The 12,915-nt window shown below is 40.7% G+C and overlaps 1 protein-coding gene across 1 annotated transcript in view; it reads right to left on the bottom strand.

The window, feature by feature from the left end:
• The window catches only part of Dnah5 (dynein, axonemal, heavy chain 5), a 283,019-nt gene that overhangs the window by 129,777 nt on the left and 140,327 nt on the right, over positions 1 to 12,915 (bottom strand). Inside the window, 6 exon segments of the mRNA NM_001419569.1 lie at positions 1,131 to 1,332; positions 1,931 to 2,107; positions 3,934 to 4,175; positions 6,984 to 7,130; positions 10,624 to 10,777; positions 12,800 to 12,907. Coding sequence (NP_001406498.1) covers positions 1,131 to 1,332; positions 1,931 to 2,107; positions 3,934 to 4,175; positions 6,984 to 7,130; positions 10,624 to 10,777; positions 12,800 to 12,907 — 1,030 coding nt within the window.

The following is a 12,915-nucleotide window of genomic DNA, read 5'->3' as shown; positions in this document are numbered from 1 at the left end:
GAAATGGGGCGGATGGAGGGAGAGAGTACCGAGAGAGACAGCTGGAAGCAGGAGGCCTCTCTGCCACGAGCTAGAACCCTAGGGTAATGGAAACTCCTGGGAATCAACAAGGGTGACCCCAGCTAAGACTCCTAGCAATGTGGAAAATGGAAACTGAACTGGTCATCTCCTATAACTCCCACTGGAAGGCAAAACTTCCAATGGAAGGATTGGGAAACCAACCCAATCACAAAACCTGTGACCTACAATTTGTCCTGCTTCCAAGATACACTGGATGTAAAAGGTAGCACAGAAATTGGGGGAGTGGCCAATGGCTTCTCCAGCTAGAGTCTAATGCCATGAGAGAGAGTCCACCTATAATGCCGCCCAGAGGGCTAGGAATCAGACTGGATAGTCCAGAGACACACGATAGAACCAAACACAAATGGCACTTTTAAAAAGTCAACAAAACGATTCAAATGATATTCTGCTATACTGATAGATTAATGCCTTACTCAATTATTCTCATAGACGCTTCATTCAGCAACTTACGAAAAGAGCTGCAGAGACCCACAGCCAAACACTAGGCAGAGCTTGGGGAATCCATCAGGAGAGGGTGGATTGTAAGAGCCAGAGAGAACAAGAACAACACAAGAAAACCTACAGAATTAACTAATCTGAGCCCATGGGAGCTCATAAAGACTGAACTACCAACCAGAAAGCGTGCATGGGACTGTCCTAAACACTCTGCATATATGTTACAGTTGTGTATCTTGATCTTCTGGTAGGGACTCCTAACAGTGGGAGTGCCTCTTCCTCTGTTGTCTACCTTTGGGACTCTTTCCCCTTGCTGAGTTGCATTGTCTGGCCTTAATAGAAGAGGAGGTACCCAGTTTTACTGCCACTTGATATGTTATAGCTGGGCGATGTTCATTAAGGCAGTCCCTTTCCAGAAGAGAAATGGAGAACTGGATTGGGGAGCAGAGAGAGAGAAGGGAGGTGATGGGGGGGGACTAGGAGGAGAAAAGGGAGGGCAAACTGCTGCGGGGATGTAAAATAAATAAAATATTAAATTAAAAACAAATTTCCAAGAGTATTCTCACTTTAATAACACAACCCATCCTTGCACCCTGCACGCAGAGCACGCTCACCGTCCGGTGCAACATAGTAATCAAACATGGTGTCCCCAGGATCGGTCAGCTGTGGCAGGTGCAGTGTGGGCCCTTCTCGTGAGCGCAGCCAGAGTTCCATCCTCCGGCGACCTTCCAACTCCAGGACTGCACCCACACTCCACATCATGGCAAAGACAAACAGCCTCCCCAGGTGCTCTGGGTCCACGTCCCCGGCCTGCTCCTGAGGATGCAGGAAGCATTCGTTACTTAACCCTTGGTCTCCATCTAAAACTACAAATCTAGGAAAATGGTATTTGTTGCCCCCCCCCCAGGAGAAGAAAAGAATGGTTCAACTGAGGAACGAATGGGAAACCGCGTTCCAGGGGGTACTAACTGGTTCACAAAATAAATGAAACCAAGCAAGCAAGCTGTCTCAGTGGGTAAAGGCACTTGGTGCCAGTCCTGATGGCCTGAGTCTAATTCCCATACCCACGTGATAGAATGAGACCCCCAACAACCCCCAACTTGTCCTCTGACATCTACAAACACACATAGTAAATAAATAAATAAAATAAAACAGAAATATTTTTAAACAAAACTAATGACATTTATTATATAGTTACGTTAACCAGCAACAAAATTCAAATCAATAGCTTGCTTATTTCAAAGAAAGCTATAAGGGAAAACTGGTATGTCTGAGACCACTCCAACCCCCCCACACACACACATACACACACACACACACACACACACACACTCACCACCAACCCTAACCAAGCCTAGTTTCACATGCTGTGTTCTCCGCCCAGTGCACTCAGGAGGAAGGTACCATCCCTAACCTTTGTGGGAATCAGGCCTTGCAGCATGTGGGTGCTCTGTGTGATCACAAAGGCCTCCAGTATCTCCATCTTGAACTCCAGGTTCTGAATGCTGAACCGATACAGGTCTGGAAAAGTCTCTGCGTACAGCTGTCGAAGGATTTCAGCCTCTTGAGGAGACCGTCTCTTGAGAAAACCCTGTGGGTTCACACACTCGTGCATTGGTGAAACCAGGAAAATGACGATTGGGGCATTAAAAACTTTTTTACAGCATTATTAATTAATTAACATCAATTAACGATTAATAACGATGCAAAGTGTTATTGTGTTTAAGACACATCAAGCCTGGCTATAAACTCCTTCATACAATCATTTATTTAAGCCTTCAAAGCAACTCTCTCTCAGATAGGAACTATTATTGTCCCCCTTTGACCCTGCATCTTCAGTAAGACACCCAGAGTCCTAGAGTAAGGGACAAGGCCAGAGTCAACACTCAAAGAATCTGTCTGCAGCATTCACGTGCGCAGGTCCACTGCCCTGTGTCATCCTAGTGTCCTGTCCCCTTCCTCTGGGAACTGTTCATTGTTGTTGTCTTAGTCCATCTCATGCTCCGTCACGTTGGTGAGACTTTATGGTGCAGCTTCTGACATTAGGAGACAGAATCTTACAGCAGGCTCCTGATCCCCTGAGGATACTACATTATTTAAATGCATGTGAAAATGTGATTAGGTGTAATGTTACTGTAAAAACCCAGGTAGGGTGTAATGGAAGTGTGCTTTATGAGGAGCAAGCTAAATACTTGTGACTCAATACAATAAAAGTATTTTTCCAAACAACTTTATAAAATCTAAATATATTAGGGGAAAAAAATCATGTAATCACAATTGACTTGTATTCTGTTGTATCTGTGGTCACCAAGCACAGTTACATAAAGAAAATCTACTGTAATACTTGAGGCGTATAAAGAGTCCTTGGTCTCCTCCTTGGAGATTCTAACTTGGTAGGATTTGGATTTGACGCAATTACCTGTATTTTATAAATTATCACTGGTGAGTGCTTTTGAATATCCAAGAGTACCTGTACTTCATTTTTAATGGATAGAAAATCTAATTATGAAATCTGTAAAAGACATTTTGGAATCATATTCAAGGGTGGTCAGTATCATTTTGTTCCAAAACATTCTCTTTTATATCTCTCCATGAAAGTTATGAAGTCTAAACCCATTTGGATCCCAGAATCATGTAGCCTTTGAAAAGACATTAATAAAAGTTAGAATATTCCTATACAGATATGAGGTGCAAAAAATATAACAAAAATATAAAATACCTACATAATTTAAATTAGAAAGTTTTAAAATAAAATCATCCTCAAAATATAAAGGCAAATAAAAATGGTAAATCTAGCCATCTATGTCATAAAAGTCACGTGGATTTTCCAGTACCACTTACATTTTATAGTATGGATTTAATAAAACATATAAGCATGCAAGGTATGTAACTATAATAAAATTTTAATTACTATATTCTATAATATATTGACAGTAATAAACCACTATACCTGATCATGAATTGATTATGTAAAATATTATTTCTAACCACAAAGTTAAAATTAATACTATGACAACTAAATCTCATTTTAAAAAAGTCTTTATATACAAGACGATTAACGAGTTATCTTTTAAGTTAAAATTCTAAGACGGTTGTTCCCAAAACTGCCATGAATCCCCAAAGTGATGATATTAAATTTTACTTTTCAATCCTCAGACACAGTTTGGCAGGATTATTGATTCACATAGGCCTGACATTTACTTGGAAATCACAGTTCTAAGTGATTGGAGGGAGACTGGAGAACCCTGTGAGGGGCAATCAGTCTGAGCAGCCCTGTGCATACAAGGGTCTTTCAGAAACAGTTACATAAAAAAAGAAAACCACTGCCAGCAGCTGCAGAAGAATTATCATGCTTACAAGGAATGCTAAAGATGACTTTCCCTTTTCAATTATACAAAAGAAAGGATTCGATCATACCTCAAGAATAGGACTCCAGTCGAGGACAGAGGAACTCATGAAAACCATCCCGTTTCTTGAGACGGTGGCGGGAGAAGCATTGTCAATGTTATGAGGTTCAAAAACTATCTTGCAGTTTGGAGCCATGGGAATCCGGTCGCCATTGGCCAGAGTCAGGGTTTTATTATCATCCAACACAGAATTCAGATTTTCAATCCAGATGGCATCAACTGGACCATCAAGAACAATCCAGATATGTTCCCCTGGATGCCACCCAAGAGAAAAGGAAGAAACCACACGTGTACACAGGTGCCTGTGTAAGTCACTATGAGCAGTCTTACTCTCTCAAGAGTTCAAGAACAGCTATATAAAGCCTGTTAACTTTAAATAAACCACGGTTCTCAATGATGACTAAGTTGCATGAGCACAAAGAACCTTCTATGTTCCTTGTATGACCGTTATGTTCAAACCATGATCAAACCCAAAACTCCTTTGTTCCTTTCTGTATGCAGCACTGCTCTAAGGGATGAGATATGACAGTGGGTAAGATAATATGTCACCTTCAGAGAGTTTACATTCTAAGCAGGAAAGGCAGACAATCAGACAAACATAGCGAGCCATCTTAAGCAGGTTCAGAGAAGAGGCAATATTTTGGATGAAGTGCCAGTGAAAGATTTGACACAAAGACTGAAGTGGCTTAAAGATCTAGAAGTTTCTATTTCACATCTAAGAACAGCATGCGCAAAGACCCTGGAGCAGGAACAAACTTCAGGTGATAAAATGGACTGTGTGCTTTGTGCCCTCTAAGGTGAAATATTGAATTCTTATTCTCTAAGATTAGAAAGCATAGGATCCATGGAAGGACACAACCTCAAAACCGTGCAAATGAAACACCTGACTGTGGTTTGCAGACCATTTTGCCTATTCTGTTGTATTATAGCCAACAGGATGAAAAGAAGAAAATAAGGCAGTGGGACAGGAAGAAAGCAGACTTAGTTAACAAGATACAGGGTAGTATATCAGTGCAACAGAAACGACCATGGCATGGGGCAGGCAAATTTGGTCTTGCATATGTTAATACCCAGCAGAGATCCCATGAGAGTTGTTGACCTAGAAGCAGGGAGAAATCAGCACTGGATGTTAGATATATAGAAGCTTTGAGCTTCGAAGTGGCACTTAAAGCCATGGAGGCTGCATACATTACTTCTAGACAAAAAAAAATGTAGAGAGAGACAGGAGGCCTGGGAACAGAGGCAACGCAACATTTAGATTTCTGCCAAGGGATGCCCCTGGTGCCCCTGTGCCCTTCTGCTTTTTCAAGACATCTCATTCCAGTGAAAGTGGATGTGCGGGTAGCCTGCAGGAAGGAGAATCATCCAAGCAGGCAAGATTCAGAAAGAGGAGCGACCAATTGTGTAGAGACCACTGAAGGCAGAAGTATAGTGAGAAGAAAATGTAGCCTGTGTTTTAAATGCCAGAACTTTCCAAAGCCCTTCAGAATGTATCTCAGGAGACTCCTAACCTGATGGGAGTCACATAAGGAGATAATTGGTGCTAGAGAATGACAAACAGGAAGAAGGCTCGACAGGAATGTAAACATCAGTGAAGGTTCTGTGCCTCAACTGTAGCCCCTCCTTAGATCCGTCTCCCACTGTTACTCAACAGAGTTGTCACTGTCAGGTTCTAAAGTCTCCTTGCTGTGCCCGGCTGTGAGGATTCTACTCAGATTAATGGCTTGGGGTCCCTCAAGAAACCCACTTAACTAACAATAGGCAAAATGCTGACCTTAGCACAGGTCACTTTAAAAGACAAAGATGGCCTCCTCTTTACAGAAGCTGCTCTCTGAGCAATTCTGGGAGTTAAACGTCTATCACTGCCTACATTTATGCTGGGTTATTCAACATAGTAGAAGCAAATTTTTAATTTCCTGTAAAATAACGGTTGCGAATAGAGGAGTTTTCACTGTCTCATGATTACCAATGTTAAAGGACAGGTTCCTTCCCTTTCAAGAGACCCTGGGTGATACTATCTTAAAACATGTATCAGCAGGGGTCTGCTGCCCAAAATGAAGGCAGGAATGATCTGCCAAGAGCTGCTCTCCCCTGCTTCTTTGCCCTGAATGTTTCCATTGTCCTTTTCTCCCTAGAAGTGAGAACACACAATGAAAGAAAGGTAAGCTGCTACCATTTCTTCCAGCCGAGGTGATATTCTGAGAACACTGTGCTCTGTTTACAGTGCCTTTAAAAGAGACAATGCTGACTGAACAGCCAGCCCTTAAAGGTTTGCTTTAACAATCCAATCCCAGTGTCCCCAAAACAGAATTATTTGCCAGCTCACTTTGGATATATATGATTTTCTGACCCCAAAAAAGCTCACTTCTCTACATGATTTCATAAGAGAGTCAGTTTTTAAAAAACAAGCCATGTAGAAGTGAATGTTACATTTTTAAACTATTCAGTGAGCATAATAACAGTAAAAATTGCCTTACACAATGCTATCAACCTTCTTCAACAGCTTTTCCCTCTATTTTATTCTATAATACACAGATGTGTAAGTATTGTTTTAGAAAACAAACATCCTTTAAAGAGGAGATGTTTGGAACTGGCCAAGAGAGCTCAGCAGATAAAAATGTCCTTGCCAGACACCACATAGCAGAAGGACAGACTGAGCAGCTAAAAATGGTGTCCTCTGACTTTACCATGCACACTGTGATTTATATACACACACACACACATGCACACACAGGTGCACACATGCATACATACATGCATACATACACACAGATGCATATATACACATGCACAAACAGGTGCACACATATATACATATGCACGTGTGCGTGCACACACGGCATGTGTGCAAAATAAACAATTGAAATGCAATAAAAATATTAAGGGTGAGGCTTAAGTATACTAATCAAAACTTTCACCACTTCAACACTCAGAAATATAGTGAAATCTTTTACTTAGTCTTGGCTAACATATGCGCAACACCACTGCTTGGTAATTCTACTTAGACATCTACGATTTTGTTTAGAAGTACATGTTTAACATAATTATTTACTCTTCTACCTTTCTTTGCTTTCAGTGTCTTCCTCCAAAGGGTAGAAAATATTCCATCGGTCCAATCATTTGTGGCCACATCAAGTCGACCAAACATCTGTGGAGCAGTAATTGCTTTGGGATTCATCCTCATTTCTCTGTGCGGTTTTCCACAATCTGCAGCAAGTGCATCCAAATTTTAAACATGTCGGACGTGGCATGAGCCAACATGAAGCAACACTGCACTAATTTGTAGTTTACTGTCAGCAAGTGGTCAAAATATGAAAAGTGAAAGATTATACTGAAATATATGTCATTCTGCATTCCAAGTTATAATTAGCCTTGTTATCCTTTATTGAGCACGGCACTTTGCTGTGTATGAAATAAATTCATATTGCCTTGGGAATAAAAGGAGATGCCATGCTGGAACTCTGCAAGTACTTTCTCAGTGAGCATAAGAACTACCCAGTCCATTGGAGGGTCCTAACAGAATAGAAGACGTGAGATGGAAGGAACAGCTCCCCACATCCCTTTTCTCTCTTCTTGTTACTCGGCTCATATTCTGCAGCCTTCAGGCTGGAATTTATACCATCTTTTCCCCTGATTCCAGGTACAGAAGTACAAAGCCAGCTCTTCCAGGTCTCTGGTGACATTTCATCTACGCTCCACCCCACAATTACCCGGCAACAGCCAGGTGTGCCTGACTCACTATAAAAGAGGCTGCTTGCCCCCTCCTCACTCTCTTACTATCTCACCCTCTCCCCTTCTCTCCCCATTCCCCACCCCATCTCTCCACATGTTCATGCTCATGGCCGGCCTCTACTCCTCTTCTCTCTCTCTCTAATTTTTAGAAATTACAACGCCAATTAGGGTAATTATTTACAGTATTTTATAATGCAAAAGTTCAACCTAACCAACAACTGAGCTTTTGCAATAGGTGACCTCCATAATACTCTGTCTATACTACTTTTTTAGTATAATCACACCTTTATGAAAACCTTTAAGTGTGTTTCATCAGTTTCATGGGTGAAAACTATATTTTTCTATTGCACATAAAATATAAACTATCAAAACACACACAGTAGATAGGACTTTCGTTTTCATTTAAGATACAATAACATTTTTATTAAAAAAAAACACTGTAAGAATAAATCCTTGACTTTGATAATGTTGTTTAGTTCCTCTTTAGTCTTCCTCTAGGTGTTTCTTGACTGAATCCTGACCACTCCACCATTGTAGACCTACTGTAAACATCTTTTCTTACTGTTGATCCTTAAACACCTCCCTCCTATAATCTCTTCTTTCCGTGGCCATCAGATGGTTTTCTGCAAGCAGGGATGAAGATCATGACACACCAAGCTCCATGGCTTCTCCAGACACACGAAGTGAAGCCCAGGTATTTAGTGTGCTTAGAAAGCTCCCCATCCCCAAGACAGATACTGCCCTATTTTGAGATCCCATGAAGGCAAAGATAGAAGTAAGGAATTGGATTCTCGGAGTCTTGAAGGAAGGGACAAAGAAGCAGAATAAGTCAGTAAATAACACATCACTTAACTAGTCAACTATGGAATAAACCTCAAAAAACTATGAGGTGGGACCCAGGACATCAACTCTTCTCCCCTACTAGTTTAGGATATGGCTGTCTCAAGGATATTCGTTCCTTTTCTTTGAGTCCCTTCCTCATACTGAGGTAAGTGTGGAGGTAAAAGTTGAGAGCTATTTCTGAAGCTAGTGGGGCTTCTCCAAAACATCTACAGCAAGGAACTGCTAAGGGAAAGTGACACTTGATGCCAAGACTAGCACTTACTACACCTCTGTACGAAGCCTTATGACAGCCTCAGCAGCACCCACAAACAAAGTGTATTTCAGCCAGGCTCAAGTGCCATGCCCGAGTATCCCATACTTACACATCACTCTTGTCCTTTACAGGTTCTTCCTCTCTGACAAATGTCTCTTATCCATCAGCTTCTCAAGCCTTAGGGCTTAGAGGAAGCAGTGCTTTCCCTGTAAGACTCTTACAACAACAGAGAAAGTTCCTCATCCCATCTTCCTCTGATCCCATTATACTCAAACCTTCCTCCTAACAGTGGCACGTTCACACATAATTATCTGTGCCTATGCCTGTCTCCCCGCTACACTGCTAGTCTCTTACATGCATTTGCACGCTTATCTCCCTGCTTCTAACATAAAACATGGCAAACTGCAAAGTACATACTATTAAAAGAACAATTCATGGGAATTGCACTGTGCATCAGACAACAACATGCTCAGGTCTTGCACCTCTCTAGTAGAAGTTCTGCCCAATTATCTCCTTCGTCTTTTGGATAATTAAACTTTCCCAACAATGTGCTACTTAATATAATTAATGTTTACTCTATATACTAAAGCCAAGAGTAAGTAAATAAAAAGCAAATAGTCTAGTAATAAATTTCTCTTTTCGTGGAACTTCTCCCAAACACACAATGCCGTATGGATATATAATTCCGATGCGGCATGCATAATGTATCTATATTGTTTAATATTTAGCATATCATTTTGTTCAAGTCACTGTACCAGGTGCATTTGCGGTTGATTGTGAACAGAAAATAGCTTCAACTGTAATAAAAATATTGAGCATAATTATGAAAACATCATCATTTGAAGACATTTAAAAATCTCAAGCAGGTTCACAGCATACATAAAACCATGAAATAAACCCTGAAGACGTACGTTCTCAGTTTGGAGCAGGTAGTTGCTGGCAAAGAACACAATTTGTTACCATTTGGAGATAGAGCCCTCACATATAAAATTCACTTTATCCGATAGTTTCTAGAAATGAGACCAAATGTTTCATATGAAAAGCCCTGGCATGGGTACTGTCAGTTTCCAGCAACAATGAACAGTGTACTAGTGTCGGTGAGCTGGGCTCCATTAACTAGAACCCTACAGTGCCTTCTCCAGCTCCAACATTATATTTCATTCCAACAGATGAAGCTCATACATATTTTGTAATTTAGCTCTGCTACCACTCAGGCTGCTAACATGTTTAGAGGCATCAGTGTTCAAGAAGAATCAGAAAACACAAGACTAATAGCCAACAGGGTAATACCCATTATCCTGAGATGGCCTAAGGTAATAAACTTGAAGGGAATCTGGAAATAAGGCTCATTTATTAAACTTCCCTAGAAAAATATCTGCATAAATGTGGGGCTGTAGCATTCAGATGACTCTTCATGATGGAATTTAAGGGTTGAGATTGGAATTATTTTTGACAATATCATTGGATTAGCGGGAAGTGGCATAGTGTATTGGTGATTTGCTGATGGACCCTTTCCCTAAATCTTTGTCCCATCACCTACCATTTTCTGACCTTAGGCATTTCTGAATCTGAGCCTTGGATTTTATATAAAATAACAGCCTCCTCTGGAACTCAACATGACGAGGAAATTAGATGTGTAAAACATACAACACAATGAAAATGCCACTTTGAAACATTTCCTTTCTGTGGTGCATGAACGCAATATATTATTTCTTAAAAGTTCCCACTTAGAAGTAAACTAGTATTCCTTACGTGTGTGTGTGTGTGTGTGTGTGTGTGTGTGTGTGTGTGTGTGTGTTTGTGTCTCTGCCCTCATGTCTCTCTTGAGCACTCAAACGTGTCACTCAGGGCAGTGAAACTGCTTCTCCATACCTGTCATAGCTTTCATCAGGGTGTGGATGCAGCTGGTCTTCCCTGATCCACTAGGCCCCAGGGTCATCATTCCATGCCTTACCCTCTGTGTTTCAAATAGCTGGATGACTTTCAGCTTCCAAGGAGGATGGTTAATTAAGCCAGCTTCTTCAACCTGAAACACAACAAAACCCCCATATTAGGTAACATTCACCACGATCCAGACTCACAATGGTGAAGGGTGGGGGAGAAAACCAGGAGGTTAGGGATTGATGACTGTGCAGCTTCAGTTTGTGAAGATGGAAAATGATTGGAGGATGGATAGTAGGGATGATACATAATAGAGACCCAGGAGTGGGAGGACACTGACTGCAATCATTCTGCCCTCCTTCACAGCATCCCAATTAATAAACCAGATGGTATGCATTTAACCACAATTATAATGTATGCAAACATGGGCAAAGAGTAAGTCAACATAAACTTTCATCCCAAGCTGGTGAGAAGCACCTGCACTTCTCTTCAGGAACTGACTTCATCAGTACTAATACTCTGTTGAATGTAAGTCTGAGTGTAAACTTAAGGTCAGAGAATCAAATAGCAAAATACGTCTGGAACACTTCATTTAAAGAATGATTAAAAAAAAAACATGTAAATGCCAAGCAGCCTGAATACTAGATATCATGCGTGTGCTTCCATGGTTTCTATGCACCAAAAGTATGGAGTATAGAAGTTTTCAATCAATGTTCTAATGTTAACCTGCAAAAATGAGATGATGAGGTTGGTACTATGTATGATAGGTCAGGAAACTGAAGTGACCAGTGTTCTGTGAGGCACAAATTGGAGCCATTAAGTTTGGATCTAGGTCAAAATATCAAGGCCTAGGATCTATTTATAAAACAACTAAATTATGCTTGAACTCACTATATGTCATAATTTTATTTTGAACAGAATAATTCTGAGTTCATGAATGCAGAGGCAATGGCTTTGTTGAGCCCAGAAGAAGTTATTCCCCAACCTTTCTGTTTTCTAGTTCATACATTCTTCCTGCACCCTCTTTCATGTTCCCTGGGCTATAAAAGAAGTTACACACACTTACCAACACCTCGTCACATGGTCAGCCCTGGTTAAACTCAGAAAACAAGAGGGCATGACTCCGGGGAGGGGATTGATAGTAAAGATGGAGGTTGGATGGGGTGGAAAGGAAATGAAAAAGAAAAATAGGGATGCGAGCAATCAAGTTATCATATAGGTCTATGAAATGATCAAAGAACACATTTAAAGGATGAAATATTAAAAACAAAAGTAACTTTGAATAATGATCATGTATCTATACGTAATGCACACTCTTCAGAAAGTCCACGCTCAACTAGTATCTGACATAAGCCATCTTATAAATCACTTAGCACTTTAGAAAGGTCTATCATTAATTTAGCCAAATGATGAGAAAATATTTTTGCAAAATGAATTATTGTTCTTTATTGATCAGACTTCAGTGTACAATCCTCCAGCCAAAATACAGAGAGAGAGAGAGAGAGAGAGAGAGAGAGAGAGAGAGAGAGTATTACCACATTGGAATTGTCTTAAGTTTTCAAGAAAATCAATTTTATGTTATAAACAAATGTCCATAGGGATAAAAAATTTTTTTCTAAAAAATTCTTCTTCAAGGAAGGTAAACTAAGGTGTAAGGTTTGCACTTTTCATCTTCACTCATAAAAAGACTCCAGTTAACTAAACAGCAGCAAGTGTCCATAAACCCAGACGCTTGACTAGGCCTATTGCAATGGAATTCTTCATCACAGAGACTAGGAAAGATAGCACTAGTGTCCAGAGTGAATGAATGTAGAGAAGTCACATGATATCTGTGAGTAGAATCAGAAACACAAATCTGGAGACCCTTGTGGCAGATGCCAGAGCCAAACTGACGTCCAGAGTCCCTACAGACCCTGCCAACCTGTGACATTTTATTTCTAAATCTAGTGGAATGGTTCCCAGTAATGCTAACACCATTCAGATGTGACTCTGGACATGTGGCTATGAGAAGACAGAAGAACTCTGTTCGGGGGGCCTTCATTGACAGCCTACAGTGACCTCTCCTCTAGAAAGGCTGCAGCTTTGGTGTCTCCCTTGGGGCCACAGTGAAGGTGAGGACTCTCCCCTTCATTCCTACCAACCTCAGACAACTCAGATGCAGCATTACCTGTTTACTGATGGCTGTCTCCAGTTCAGGGTAGCCTGCTTTGTCCAAAAGAATATTTGGAAATAGATCTTCAATCAAACTCAAAAACAGGGGTTCATCTTCATCAATCTAAAAAG

The sequence above is a fragment of the Rattus norvegicus genome, chromosome 2, assembly GCF_021556685.1.
Source record: "Rattus norvegicus strain SHRSP/BbbUtx chromosome 2, alternate assembly SHRSP_T2T, whole genome shotgun sequence".
Lineage (NCBI taxonomy): Eukaryota > Metazoa > Chordata > Mammalia > Rodentia > Muridae > Rattus > Rattus norvegicus.
Note: the sequence above shows the minus strand (reverse complement) of the source record. Positions and strands in the feature narration are given on the sequence as shown.